The sequence below is a fragment of the Capricornis sumatraensis genome, chromosome 8 (genome assembly GCF_032405125.1).
Source record: "Capricornis sumatraensis isolate serow.1 chromosome 8, serow.2, whole genome shotgun sequence".
Classification (NCBI taxonomy): domain Eukaryota; kingdom Metazoa; phylum Chordata; class Mammalia; order Artiodactyla; family Bovidae; genus Capricornis; species Capricornis sumatraensis.
In genome coordinates this window covers 31,281,327-31,297,286 of record NC_091076.1, presented here as the reverse complement: position 1 = coordinate 31,297,286, position 15,960 = coordinate 31,281,327, and the positions used below count along the sequence as shown (strand labels likewise).

Below are 15,960 nucleotides of genomic sequence, written 5' to 3'. Positions count from 1 at the left end.
TTGACTGTGTGGATCACAACAAACTATGGAAAATTCTTCAAGAGATGGGAATGCCAGACCACCTGACCTGCCTCCTGAGAAATCTGTATGCAGGTCTAGAAGCTGGACATGGAACAAAAAACTGGTTCCAAATCAGTAAAGGAGTACGTCAAGGCTGTATATTGTCACCCTGCTTATTTAACTTCCATGCAGAGTACATAATGAGAAACACTGGGCTGGATGAAGCACAAGCTGGAATCAAGATTGCCAGGAGAAATATCAATTACCTCAGATATGCAGTTGACACTACCCTATGGCAGGAAGTGAAGAACTAAGAGCCTCTTGATGAAAGTGAAAGAGGAGAGTGAAAAAGTTGGCTTAAACCTCAACATTCAGAAAACAAAGATCATGGCATCTACTCCCATCACTTCATGGCAAATAGATCGGGAAACAATGGAAACAGTGAGAGGCTTTAGTTTTGGGGGCTCCAAAATTACTTTGCCAACAAAGGTCCATCTAGTCAAGGCTGTGGTTTTTCCAGTGGTCATGTATGGATGTCAGTGTTGGACTGTGAAGAAAGCTGAGCACCAAAGAATTGATGCTTTTGAACTGAGGTGTTGGAGAAGACTCTTGAGAGTCCCTTGGACTTCCTGATCCAACCAGTCCATGCTAAAGGAGATCAACCCTGGGTATTCTTTGGAAGGAATGATGCTAAAGCTGAAACTCCAGCACTTTGGCCACCTCATGCAAAGAGTTGGCTCATTGGAAAAGACTCTGATGCTGGGAGGGATTGGGGGCAGAAGGAGAAGGGGACGACAGAGGATGAGATGGCTAGCTGGCATCACTGACTCGATGAACGTGAGTTTGAGTGAACTCTGGGAGTTGGTGATGGACAGGGAGGCCTGGCGTGCTGCGATTCATGGGGTCGCAAAGAGTCGGACACGACTGAGCAACTGAACTGAACTGAACTGAAAATTACTGCAGATGGTGACTGCAGCCATGAAATTAAAAGACATTGCTCCTTGGAAGAAAAGCTATGACCAACCTAGATAGCATGTTAAAAAGCAGAGACATTACTTTGCCAACAAAGGTCCATCTAATCAAGGCTATGGTTTTTCCAGTGGTCATGTATGGATATGAGAGATGGACTATAAAGAAAGCTGAGCACTGAAGAATTGGTGCTTTTGAACTGTGGTGTTGGAAAAGACTGTTGAGAGTCCCTTGGACTACAAGGAGATCCAACCAGTCAATCCTAAAGGAAATCAATCCTGAGTTGGAAAGATTGATGTTGAAGCTGAAGCTCCAATATTTTGGCTACCTGATGCGAAGAAGTGACTCATTAGAAAAGACCCCGATACTGGGAAAGATTGAAGGTGGGAGGAGAAGGGGAGGAAAGAAGATGAGATGGATGGATGGCATCACCAACTTGATGGACATGGGTTTAAGTAAGCTCAGGGAGTTGGTAATGGAAACCTGGCATGCTGCAGTCCATGGTGTTGCAAAGAGTTGAATATTACTGAGCGACTGAACTGAACTGATTGATATAGACCTTTGTCTGCAAAGTGATGTCCTTGCTATTTAACACACGGTCTAGGTTTGTCACAGCTTTCCTGCCAAGAAGCAATCTTCTTTTAATGTTATGGCTGCACTCACCAACTGCAGTGATTTTAGAGCCCAAGAAAATAAAATCTATCACTGCTTTCACTTTTTCCCCTTCTATTTGCCATGAAGTATGCACTGGATGGCATGGTCTTAGTTTTTTTGAATGTTGAGTTGTAAGCCAGCTTTTTCACTCTCTTCCTTTACCCTAATCAAGAGGCTCTTTAGTTTCTCTTTGCTTTCTGTCATTAGAGTAGTATCATCCATATATCTGAGGTTTTGCTGTTTCTCCCAGCAGTCTTGATTCCAGCTTGTAACTCATCCAGAGGTAGATTTTGCATGATGTGCTCAGCATATAGGTTAAACAAACTGGATGACAATAAACAGCCTTGTTGTACTCCTTTTTCAATCCTGAACTAGTCAGTTATTCCATTCAGGGTATTGTTGTTTCTTGACCCGCATACAGGTTTCTCAGGAAACAGGTAAGATGATATGGTATTCCTATTTCTTTAAGAGTTTCCCACAGTTTGTAATGATATATGCAAAGGCTTTGGCATAGTCGATGAAATGGAGGTAGATGTTTTTCTGCAATTCTTTTGCTTTCTCAATGATCCAGCAAATGTTGCCAATTTGATCTCTGGTTCCTCTACCTTCTCTAAACCCAGCTTGAACACCTGGCAGTTCTTGTTTCACATAATGCTGAAGCCTAGCTTGGAGGATTTTGAGAACAACCTTACTAGCATGGGAGATGAGAGCAGTTGTCCAGTGATTTGAACATTCTTTACTACTTTCTTGGGAACTGGGATGAGGATTGACCTTTTCCAGTCCTGTGGCCACTGCTGCATTTTCTAAATTTGCTGACATATTAAATGCATCACTTTAATAGCATCATCTTTAGGATTTTAAGTAGCCCTGCTGGAATTCTATCACCTCCACTAGCTTTATTGGCAGCAGTGCTTCCTAAGGCCCCCTTGACTTCACCCTCCAGAATGTCTGGCTCTGGGTGACTGATTACACCATCGTGGTTATCTGGGTCATTAAAATCTTTTTGTACAGTTCTTCTGTGTATTTTTTCCACCTCTTCTTGATCTCTTCTTGATCTCTTCTTGATCTCTTCTCCCTCTACAGAAGAGATCGGGCCTTTACTTTTTCTGTGCCTTATTGTGCCTATCTTTGGATGAAATGTTACTTTGATATTTCCAGTTTTCTCGAAGAGATCTCTAATCTTATTCTTTCTGTTATGTTCCTGTTTCTTTGCACTGTTCTTTGAAGAAGGCGTGCTTGTCACTCCTTGCTCTTCTCTGGAACTCTGCATTTAGATGAGTATACCTTTCCTTTTCTTTCTTGTTTTTCACTTCTTTCCTCAGCTGTTTGTAAAGCCTCATTGGATAAACATTTTACCTTGTTGCATTTCTTTTTCTTTGGGATGGTTTGGTTCACTGCCTGCTGTACAGTATTATGGACCTCTGCCCACGGTTCTTCAGGCACTCTGTTTACTGGATCTAATCACTTGAATCTATTCATCACCTCCACTGTGTATTAACAGGGAATTTGATTTAAGTTGTGCCTGACTGGCCTAGTGGTTTCCCCACTTTCTTTGGTCTAATCCTGAATTTGACCATGTCAAAAAAACCTACCTAATACTTAGTGGCTTAAAATATTTGTTTTTCACATTCTGTTTAATGGCTGAGTGCTTTCTCTGGTCTCAACCAGTTTGGTTGGCCTGGGTGTCTAGGATGGCCTCATCCACATGTCTAGGTTCTTACCTGGAATGACTGTGGTCTCCCTTCATTTGGTCACTCATCCTCAAGGAGGCCAGCTTTACTTATGTTCACCTGGTGATGCTGGGTTCTCAGTAGTGAGAGAGTTCAAGCCCCAATGCTTGTGCCTTTCTAAGGATCTCCTAATCTGATGTTTGCTGATGTTCTACAGACCAAAGATAATGACATGGCCAAGTCCAGATTCAAGGTAGGGCAGGGAGCAACAGACATTAGCTCTTGATGGAAAGGAACAACCAAGTCAGACTGCATACAGGCCTGCATTTGGGGAGGAATATTGTGATTATTTTATAAGCAATCCACCACATACATACCTAATACATTTAAAAATATTCATTCACCTTTTGACATAGACTCAAGGTCTTTCCTTTGAGGGTATTTTAGCTGATTGAATTCTGTATTCACTTGCTTATATATACTTCCAAATGAATCGCTCTGATTTCTAAGTTAGTTTCCCTTTTTTGTTGTTCAGTCATTAAGTCATGTCCGAGTCTTAAAAGACAATAATAACTTAAAGTCATAGGGAGAATGAGGAACCCACCCAGATTTTTATAATAATCCCTTAGCATGTCACTCACATCTAATTCATTTGCAGTTTATTTTTATTCTTTTACTTAGGGCTGTACTGGGCCTTCATTGCTTTGCATGGGCTTTCTCTGGTTGCAGCAAGGAGAGGCTACTCTTTGTTGTAGCGAGCAGGCTTCTCATTTCAGTGTCTTCTCTTGTCTCTAGGGCACACAGGCTCAGTAGCTGTAGTTCTTAGGCCCTAGAGCACATAGGCTTCAGTTGTTGTGGCACACAGGCTCAGAAGGTGCGGCTTGCGGGCTCTAAAGGGCACACTCTGTAGTTGTGGCACGTGGTCTTTAGTTTAGCATGTGAACTCTTCCCAGAGCAGGGATTGATCACATGTCCCCTTCAATGAATGTGTGCACGCTCAGTTGTGTCTGACTTTTTGTGACCCTATGGACTGTAACCCACCAGGCCCCTCTGTCCACGGTATTCTCCAGGGAAGAATACCTAAATGGGTTGTCATTTCCTCCTCCAGGAGGTCCTCCTAACCCAGGGATTGAACCTGTGTCTCCTGCATCTCCTGCATTGGTAGGTAGATTTTTATTCACTTCACCACCAAGGAAGTCATGCAGTTTATTTTTTAATGACTTTTTCTGTCATCATCACCTTTTAAAAAGCATTGACTTAGTATCCATTGAAAATGCCATATTTTTTTTACTCAGCTTTTAGAGCTCTAAGTAACATTTAATTACACCGCACAATCATAACAAGTGCAACTGTTCTAAAGCCATATGGACAGTAAAAACAACTGATTCTTACTGACTGTGCAGCCCACCTGGTGGGCATCTTGGAGCAGGCCAAGGCATTGGTCAGGTTCTGAGAGGGCTTTAGGAGCCTTAGATTAGTGGAGCTTGGTTGAAAGCTTCTGCTGTACCTGCCTACTAGAGCTATTTGAAGGATTAGCTGTGAAAATACCCTTAATATGCTTAGAACACTTCCTTAGCTCCTATAATTGCTCATTAATATTAGTTCTCATCATTATCACCATCATTCATGTTATTGTTATGATAATAATTATAATAATGATAATATTATATAATATAATAATAAAAATAATAACTAATAAGTCATTACTATCATTTCTTTCTTTCTCCTCTTTCTTTCCACTAATCAGTCCAAGAAAAGACCTTGGAATAGAGTGGAAAATGGCATAAGAAAGAAAAAAATGCCAGACCCAGTACCGTCATGTAGTATTGAAGGTGAAATAATGAAAGCAGAAAGGGAAGATCAAACCAGAGAATTTAAAAACTCATGCAAGAGAATCTAGGAGATAGAGGTCTGTAAAATGGGTGATTCAGTCAAGGAACCTCAAGAAGTAGGCATGTTAGTCTTAGTTAAGAATGATAATTTCAGCATGCTTATTTGAAGCACAATGACTTAGAAGAATGATTCCTAAATGCCAGTTCACAGACTGGTTGCTTGTTTCTAGGAGGCTTGTTAAAGATGCAGAAATTCTGATTCCTGAGTTGTTAATGAGGCCCAGGAAGCTGTATTAGGAAAGGCTGCCGCTCAGGTAGATTTGGATGCATGGCCAGGTTTGGGAAGCTGTGCCGTGAACACATAGCGCACTGGAAGCCAAGGAACTTGGGCTGTAGTCCTGGGTCCAGAGAAGACTTGCTCTGTGAGATCTCTGCGACTCCCTCAGACCTCTGTCGAGGGTCTAGGGAAATGAGGTGTGTGAAGTGTTTTAGCCATTACAGAGCTAAAGTTCCTCTCCCTGCTCTGCCCCTGCTCCATCCCTGGCAGCCAAGCAAGGGACTTGAGCCACGTGATCTACAATGTTCTCCAACTGTAAATGCCTAAAACTGTGTTTTCTGTTTTGCAGACACCAAAGTTCTATCTATTCATGTGGATTTTCATGGATATTCTTGCTGCAGTTTTCATTGTTGCCGTATTTCATTTTTATTGGTAAGCATATGTGTGTAAGTTTAAATGTTTTTCCCCCAAAATAAAAATATAAATAATTTGATGGCAGTTTAAGAGAAAACAGTTACATTCTTCTCATAGTCCCATGTGGCAAATCCTCAGGGAGACAGGGTTTTAAGGGTTTTCTCTTCCAAACCTCCTATTTCTTCTCATGCTGCCCGTAGCTCCTCACACCCTGTCTACCTCCTCTACGTGAGACCATATCCTAAGGATAAGAACTCTCACTAAAGCTTAATCAAAGCCTGTTACTGCAGATCCCTTGTGTATCAGTTGGGAGAGGACAGGGGGTTGAAGGTCATTTAGAACAATTGCCTCCACCTCCCCACCTTCCACAGCATGGGACACAGCAGAGTGCTGTGTAAAGAACAAGCTCACCCTCCAGGAAACCTGGGTTTTAGTCCTGGCTTTTCCTGTAGTTCCACTCCAGCACTATTGCCTGGAAAATCCCATGGACGAGGAACCTGGTAGGCTACAGTCTGTGGGGTAGCAAAGAGTCAGACACGACTGAGCGACTTTACTTCTTCTTCACTTCTTTCCTGTAGTTGCTGGGTAACCCTGGGGAAATCACTGCCCCTTTCCAGACCATAGTCTTTGTATCTGTCCAAGAAAATGACATTTGGGAATTCTTGAGCAGAAAATGCTACAAGATTACAAGGTTCAGGCAGAAGAGGGGACATCTGGTAGAAGAATTTTAGCTGAAAGAGACTCCATGGTTCTTTAGATCTCATCATGCCCATCATTTCATCTGAGTTATCTTTTAAAGGGGGAAACTACAAACCCTCCACCTAAGGTAGCATTTGACTGGATAATGTTCTTTTCTGGCCACTGCCTGTATTATTTTAACTTTGGAAGAGGTCTCTGAGGCTCATGGTCCCTCTGCTTCATTCTAGGAGGAGAGAGAGCCAGAGTGAAAAAATCCTCCATGGTATCACCAGTTACACAGGCAAAGTCAGAGGCCTTTAGGAAGTCATTGTCTCCAGAAAGCAGGGCCTACCTTTAATGTTTCTCTCAAGAATTTAAGGAGTCTAAAATTATGAAGTGGGAACCACTGAGAAGTTAGGAGAAATAGTCTGGGCACAGATTCTAGAGGGCTCTTGACATCAGAATTCATTGTGGGCTTTATCCTCTAAGCAGTGAGATTTCTTGAAAGATTTTGAATGTGGGTATATATTTGCTCTCTTGTTCATATATTCATTCATCACATGATTATTATTGAGCACCTGCTTTGTGCCAGGCATTCTGAGAGGCTGAAGCACCTGAAAGCTGTCTATGGAGGGTGGTTCAAGAGAAAAGAGCTTCTGGCCCACAGGGAGCAGTGAGGAAGCAGGCAAAGGTGTAACAGTTGGCATCTTTGGTTCAGGCATCTAATTCCAGGACAGAGAAGCTGTCATGTTCATCACAGCTCATTGTGCTCTATGTGGCTTCAGTTGTGATGTATGTTGGAAGGTGGAAGGAGAAAATTGCAGAGATCCTGGAATTTTCATCTAGTGTCTAGGCTCTGCATATAAGCAATCAGGAAATGGCGAGTGAGTTTCAAGCAAGGGAGTAATATGCTTAGACTTCTGTGTAAAGGGATAGAATAGCAGAATAACTTATTGATCAGCAGGATAACTAAGGGCTGAGTAAGTGAGATAGGTCCAGTAAGGGAAGGGAAGCTAGAGTTTATATTTCAGGAGGTTGTGGGGATAATCACACAGTGAGTTACTGGTTTGGGAAGCCAGTGCAATGTCAAAGGGAAAACCATTTAGGAGGCAGAGGACTGTGCAGTACATGATGTAGTTTCCTCCCGTAGCTTGTGGAGCCTTAAGTAAAGTTGAAACAGTCACAAAACCATGGATTAATTTAATTTCTTGTGGACAGTGGTAAAGATCATGAGATGTTGTGTACCAACTGGCAGAGGGTTCAACACATATACTACTTAGAGTTGCAGGAATGGATCCATAGGGACCATGAAAACCAAGTTCAGACATTTGAAGAACAACTGTCTTTCCTACTGTAAAACTGAGTGGTTTAACCAAGCTGATCCAAATTTCTTAAGATAGAGATTTCCAGTAACTGAATTTTACTCATTTTAAAAAGATCACTCTGCTGGCTCTTAAGATGACTGAAGGCTGTGTTCCAGCTGCCTAATGCTTTTTAGTAGTTATATTAGTAAACTAGGACTTCCCAAACAAAATACCACAGCCTGGGTGCCTTTAACAACAGAAACTGATTTTTCTTACAGTTCTGGAGGCTAGAGGCGCAACATCAATGCATCAGCAGGTTTGCATTCTACTGGGGCCTCTCTCCTTGGCTTATAGCTGCCCACTTTCTTGCTGTGTCCTCACACTCTGATTTCTCTATGCATGCACAAACCCCCAGTGTCCTCAGTCTCTCCAGATTTTCTCTTCTCTGCTCAGACTGGATCAGGGCTCACCATAATGGCCTCATTTTGATCATGTCTTTAAAAGATTTATCTCCTAAATTAGTCCTATATTGAAGTGCTAGTGGTTAGGGCTTTAACAGATGAATTTGTGTGGTGTACAATTTAACCCATAACAGTAATCCAACCAAGAAATAAAAGAATGTGAAAATGATGAGGAAAGCATGGGTGGAAGAGAAGTTTTGAAGGAGTGTTAAAAGAATTGTTTAAATTTGAATGAAAGAAGTAATTATAATGCCTTAGGAAAGCATGGTTTCAGTTCAGTTCAGTTCAGTCACTCAGTCGTGTCCGACTCTTTGCGACCCCATGAATCGCAGCACGTCAGGCCTCCCTGTCCATCACCAACTCCCAGAGTTCACTCAGACTCATGTCCATCGAGTCTGTGATGCCATCCAGCCATCTCATCCTTGGTCGTCCCCTTCTCCTCCTGCCCCCAATCCCTCCCAGCATCAGAGTCTTTTCCAATGAGTCAACTCTTCCCATGAGGTAGCCAAAGTATTGGAGCTTCAGCTTTAGCATCATTCCTTCCAAAGAAATCCCAGGGTTGATCTCCTTCAGAATGGACTGGTTGGATGTCCTTGCAGTCCAAGGGACTCTCAAGAGTCTTCTCCAACACCACAGTTCAAAAGCATCAATTCTTCAGTGCTCAGCCTTCTTCACAGTACAACTCTCACATCCATACATGACCACAGGAAAAACCATAGACTTGACTAGATGGGCCTTAGTTGGCAAAGTAATGTCTCTGCTTTTGACTATACTATCTAGGTTGGTCATAACTTTTCTTCCAAGGAGTAAGCGCCTTTTAATTTCATGGCTGCAGACACCATCTGCAGTGAATTTGGAGCCCAAAAAAATAAAGTCCAACACTGTTTCCACTGTTTCCCCATCTATTTCCCACGAAGTGATGGGAGTGGATGCCATGATCTTCATTTTCTGAATGTTGAGTTTTAAGCCAACATTTTTATTCTCCACATTCACTTTCATCAAGAGGCTTTTTAGTTCCTCTTCACTTTCTGCCACAGGGGTGGTGTCATCTGCATATCTGAGGTTATTGATATAACTCCTGGCAATCTTGATTCTACCTTGTGTTTCTTCCAGTCCAGCATTTCTCATGATGTACTCTGCATATAAGTTAAACAAGCAGGGTGACAATATACGGCCTTGACCTACTCCTTTTCCTATTTGGAACCAGTCTGTTGTTCCATGTCCAGTTCTAACTGTTGCTTCCTGGCCTGCATACAGATTTCTGAAGAGGCAGGTCAGGTGGTCTGATATTCCCATCTCTTTCAGAATTTTCCACAGTTTATTGTGATCCACACAGTCAACGGCTTTGGCATAGTCAATAAAGCAGAAATAGATGTTTTCTTGGAACTCCCTTGCTTTTTCCATGATCCAGCGGATGTTGGCAATTTGATCTCTGCTTCCTCTGCCTTTTCTAAAACCAGCTTGAACATCTGGAAGTTCACGGTTCACGTATTGCTGAAGCCTGGCTTGGAGAATTTTGAGCATTACTTTTAGCATGTGAGATGAATGAAATTGTGCAGTAGTTTGAGCATTCTTTGGCATTGCCTTTCTTTGCGATTGGGATGTAAACTGACCTTTTCCAGTCCTGTGGTCAGTGCTGAGTTTTCCAAATTTGCTGGCATATTGAATGCAGCACTTTCACAGCATCATCTTTCAGGATTTGAAATAGCTCAACTGGAATTCCATCACCTCCACTAGCTTTGTTCGTAGTGATGCTAAGGCCCACTTGACTTCACATGCCAGGATGTCTGGCTCTAAATGAGTGATCACACCATCATGTTTATCTGGGTCATGAAGATTTTTTTTGTACAGTTCTTCCATGTATTCTTGCCACCTCTTCTTAATATCTTCTGCTTCTGTTAGGTCCATACCATTTCTGTCCTTTATTGAGCCCATCTTTGCATGAAATGTTCCCTTGGTATCTCTAATTTTCTTGAAGAGATCTCTAGTCTTTCCCATTCTGTTCTTTTCCTCTATTTCTTTGCATTGATCACTGAAGAAGGCTTTCTTATCCCTTCTTGCAAATCTTTGGAACTCTGCATTCAGATGCTTATATCTTTCCTTTTCTCCTTTGCTTTTCACCTCTCTTCTTTTCACAGCTATTGGTAAGGCCTCCCCAGACAGCCATTTTGCTTTTTTGCATTTCTTTTCCATGGGGATGGTCTTGATCCTTGTCTCCTATACAATGTCACGATCCTCATTCCATAGTTCATCAGGCACTCTATCAGATCTAGTCCCTTAAATCTATTTCTCAATTCCACTGTATAATTATAAAGGATTTGATTTAGGTCATACCTGAATGGTCTAGCAGTTTTCCCTACTTTCTTCAGTTTATTTTAGGTGGTTTCTTATTATCCCATGGGTTGCCTAGACCATTTGTTGTTTTTTTTTTTTAGCCTATTTAATTTTTTTGAATGTACTAGGTCATAGTTGTGGCATGTGGGAATTTTAGTTGTTGCACACAAACTCTTAGTTGCAGCAAGTGGGATCTAGTTCCCTGACCAGGGAGTGAACCTGGGCCTCCTGCATTGAAAGCATGGATTCTTAGCCATGCTAGGGAAGTCCCTAGCCTATTTAATTTTGTGCTTCATTTTGGAAATATTGTCTTACTGTATGGTTAGTTTTTAATTGCTATGTAACAAATTACCTGAGACCTAGCAGCTCAAAAAGACAAATTTATCATCTTATAGTTTATTGGACTAGGAGTCTGGGCATAGTTTTGCTGAGTCCTCTGTACGAGATCTCATGAGGATAGCATCAAGTTATTGGCCTGGGCTGCAATCTCATTTGAGACACCAGAGTCCTCTTCCAAGATCATGGGTTGTTGGCAGAATTCAGTTCCTTACAATTGCAAGATCCATGTTTCCTTAATCATTCTTGGAATAGTTTTGCTCTAAGATCCTAGAGACTACCTTCAGGTCCTAGCCATAAGGCTTTTTCACAGCATGACATCTTAATTATTCAAAGCCAGCAGGAAAATATCTCTTGTATCAGATGGGTGGAGAAGGCAATGGCACCCCACTCCAGTACTCTTGCCTGGCAAATCCCATGGATGGAAGAGCCTGGTAGGCTGCAGTCCATGTGGTTGCTAAGAGTCAGACATGACTGAGTGACTTCACTTTCACTTTTCACTTTCATGCATTGGAGAAGGAAATGGCAACCCGCTCCAGTGTTCTTGCCTGGAGAATCCCAGGGACAGTGGAGCCTGATGGGCTGCAGTCTATGGGGTCACACAGAGTCGGACATGACTGAAGTGACTTAGCAGCAGTAGCAGATGGATTGAGGAAAAAGAGAGCAAAGAAAACAAAATATTACACCAAACAAATAGAGAACAAGTTGAAACATGGTAGTCATAAATTCAATCATTTTATTAATTACATTAAATATAAATGAACCAAATTCTCAAAACATGTGTAGGAATTGTCAGACTGGATATAAGCAGAACCAACACATATGCTGTCTATAAAAGAAATACTTAAAATACAAAAACACAGAGTAAAACCAAAAGGATAGAAAATAATATGCCATGTAAACAATAAGCCTCAGAAATAATACCTGAGAAATCTTCAAAACATGGAGCATTGTTAGAAATAAAGATTCCATAATGATAAAACAGTTGATGTATCAGGAAGCCACTATATATACTTAATAGCAGAGCTTCAAAATATATTAAACAAAAGCTGAAAGAGAGAAATCATACTTAGAGATTTTAAGATTCCTCTCTCATTACCTGAAAGAACAACTAAGCACCCACAAAATAAAATCAGAAAAGATACCTGAATACTTTCAGTGAACGTGACCTAATTGACAGAAAATATACTTAGCAACTACAGGATACACATTTTCAAATGTACATTAATAGCCATAAAATGAATCTAGAAAAGTTTGCTGATTTCCATAATACAGAGAGAATTAGGCAAAATGAGGGGACAGAGAAATATGTTCCAAACAAAATAACAAGACTAAACCTCAGACAAAGAACTAAATGAAATCGAGATAAGCAGTCTACCTGATAAAGAGTTAAAATTAATGGTCTTGAATATGATCAACCAGGAATTCTCTACCCGTCAAGAGTTGAAGGAGAGATCAAGTGTTTCCCAGATAAACAAAAGCTAGATGAGGTTCATCACCGCTAAACCAGTTCTATAAGAAATGTTAAAGAGAGTTCTTTAAGTTGAAAAGAAATGACACTAACTGATAATAAGGAAGCTTGCAAAAGTAAAAATCTCACTGGAAAAGGTAGGAGATGGATCACTTATAAGGAAGTATGAAGATTAAAAAACAAAAGTAGTAAGAATGACTAAAATTACAATAATTAGGGATGCCAAAAATAAAATGTAATAAACTGTATCATCAATAAATTTCAAAAGATAAAATCACACACTTTTGTTCTGTGATCACAAAAGGAATTAAGTTAGAAGCAATAAAATATCTAGATAATCCTCTAAATGCTGGAAATTAATGCCTCTCTAAACATTTCCTTGATAAAGGGATTAATAACAATGGAAATTAGAAAATACTTTTAAAGGATAATGCCTATATAATGGCAAAATTTGTGGGGTACAGCATAAAGCTGAACCTAGAAGGAAATTTGTAAGTTTAAATGTTAGAAGGAAGATTGTCAAGGTAGAAAACTTATCAATATGAAACCAATTTTAAAAAGCTAAGTAAATTTTTTTCCAAGTAAAAAGAAGGAAATAATATAGATAGGAGCAATGGAATAGAAAAGATGAAACAACAGAGAAATTTTTAAAAGTTAAAGTTTGTTCCCAGGAAAGATTAATAGAATTGATAAATTCTTAATAAGAGAAATTGATTGACAGCATGATGAATGATTAATGAAAAAGGGACTAAATCCAAATCCTAGAAATAAAAAATTATAAACATTTTAAATCATTAAATTTGACAATTTAAATGAAGTAGACAAATTCCTTGAAATGTATAGCTTATCAGAACTGAAAGAAGCTGAAATTTGTAGTAACTCACTGTCTATCGGAATCAAATCTGTGAATCAAAAATCTACCACAAAGAAAAATCCAGGCCCAACAAGTTATATTGGTTAATCAAATATTTGAAAAATAATATCAACTTTATACCAGCTGTGAAAAAAAGAGGGGCTGATTCTTTGAGGCCAGCAATAATCTCATATAAAAAATGTCTGACAAAGAGAGTACAATAACTAAATTCATAAATCAATATCTTTCATGAACTTAGACATAAAAATCCTGAACAAAACATTAGCACATTGAATCCATCAGTAGAAAAAAGGATAAAACATTGGGAGCAAGTGAGGTTTATACCAGCAGTGCAAGATGAATTTATCATTTGAGAATTAATCAAATTAATCTACCATATTAACAAAATGAAATAGAAAAAACATATTTGACAAAATCAACTACGTTCAAAGCTCTGAGTAAGCTAGACCTGGAATGAAACTTACTCAATCTAATGAGAGATATTTAAACAAAAAACCTCCAACAAACATGATTTTTAATGGTGAAACAGCATTTTCTCTCTAAGATTAGCAATAAAGCGAGGATGTCTGCTCTTACTAGTATCTGTTTGGCATTGTACTGGAGATCCTAGCCAGTTTAGTAAGATAAACAACAGGCATAAAGGAAGAAATAAAACTCCTGATTCAAAGGTATGATTATTTACATTAAAAAATTCTAAGGACTCAAACAACAAATCTACTACAACTGGTCACTTAAGCAATGCCTCAGGATATAAGATCAATATACAGAAAAACCAATTGTGTGTTGATATATTATCAGTGAATGATTAGAAACTTTAAAAATTGAAATAGCATCATTTATAACAGCCAAGTTATAAATTCTGACAAAGGTCTGTCTAGTCAAAGCTATGCTTTTACCAGTAGTCAGGTATGGATGTGAGAGCTGGACCATAAAAAAGCTGAGCACTGAATAATTGATGCTTTTTGAACTATGGTGTTAGATAAGACTCTTGAGAGTCCCTTGGACTGTAAGGAGATCAAACCAGTCAATACTAAAAGAAATCAGTCCTGAATATTCATTGGAAGGACTGATGCTGAGGCTGGAGCTCCAATACTTTGGCCACCTGATGCGAAAAACTGACTCATTGGAAAAGACCCTGATGTTGGGAAAGACTGAAGGCAGGAGGAGAAGGGGACAACAGAGGATGAGATGGTTGGATGGTATCACTGACTCAATGGACATGAGTTTGAGTAAGCTCCAGAAGTTGGTGATGGACAGAGAAGCCTGGCGTGCTGCAGTCCATGGGGTTGCAAAGAGTCAGACACAACCTAGTGACTGAAATTGAACTCATAACAGCATAAAACATTAACTAGGAATTTTAGGAAATTATTGTAAGCTCTTACAAAGATAGATGATTGTTCATTGTAGACTACAAAAAGTTTAATGAGGAAAAAGAAGACCTAGATAAACGGAGCAAAATAATACATAAATGAATTTTAAAATTCAATATTGTAGATATTGGATATCATGGAATTGAGTTACAAATTCAATTCAAGCATTATAAAAATCCCCTTCTTTCTATGAAGCTGACAAAGAAATGAAGCTCATGTATGCAGCTGTTTCTTCAAGAGTGAAATTACACTCAGGGCAAAAATAACTGGATTCTGGACTGGCTGCTTTGGATTTTCACTCTCTTCTAGATTTCAGCTCTACTGTTCCTCATTATATTATAAATTCTTAGATAAATTTAGGATTTCTTCTTGATTTCGTACAGTATCCAGTTTCAAATTTGTCTTTGATAAGAGTCCATTTCCTAGCTGCATTACTGGAAAAAGTCTCCATCATCTATTTTTTCTACTGTTAAGTTTGAAAAAAAATAAAAAAACTATTTTCTGAGCAATTACTATGTGACAGATACTTCTGAGCACTGTATATGGGGTGGCAAGCAAGACAAAGTCTCTGTTCTTAGAAAGCTCCCATTCTAATGGAGGATGTGTTCATTTTTCTATTCAAGCTGCTTTGGAAGCAGGGGTTATGAAATCCATGAACTTTAAGCAAATGTTGATTTCTCCCTTCCGAGTGCTCCCATTTGAGTGAGAACCTCACACAACAGACCCTTAAGCTCAAGCACCTTGATAAACTGAGGACCATAGCAAAGTCTGCCCAAAGGCTGGATAGGGAGGAGAACTAGGGGGGAAAGAATCTAAAATGGTAAGTGAGGAGCTGACATTTTAAAGATGACTAGGATTCTGTCACATGACAGGCAAAGATTGGAGAAGCGACTTTGAAAGAATATGTGTTGGTTTCTTTTCTGTCCCACAGAAACTCCAAGTGCAAGCCTCCATGATGAAGTTTTGGAAGTTGTGGAAATACCTGGACTTTTAACCAAGAGTGACTCTGAAGTCATTATACCAGAGGTTGTCAATGAAACCACTGCACCAACCATGTATCCCACAGATGATGTTGGACAACCAGTGCCCACTGAGCCAGCCTTTGAACCCATCCAAGCACCCACTTCAGAAGCCAACAGAGAGGCCACCCTCCAAACTGTATTGCTTACCTTGGCGGCAAATGAACCTACAGTTCCCTTCATGGAGAAGCCTCCTCCTGAAATGTAACCTGAAAAGCCCCCCACCATTGACTCCCCCCCAGTAATCCTCTGTTATGATGTTTTCCACCACACCCAGCGTGTCCTTCTCCCCCTACT

At 39.9% G+C, this 15,960-nt stretch overlaps 1 protein-coding gene across 1 annotated transcript in view; it reads left to right on the top strand.

Annotated features, from left to right (window-relative positions):
- LOC138083517 (glycerophosphodiester phosphodiesterase domain-containing protein 4-like) overlaps window positions 1-15,960 on the top strand; it is a 130,532-nt gene that overhangs the window by 111,380 nt on the left and 3,192 nt on the right. The window contains 3 exon segments of the mRNA XM_068977377.1: window positions 5,752-5,834; window positions 6,743-6,795; window positions 15,576-15,867. Coding sequence (XP_068833478.1) covers window positions 5,752-5,834; window positions 6,743-6,795; window positions 15,576-15,867 — 428 coding nt within the window.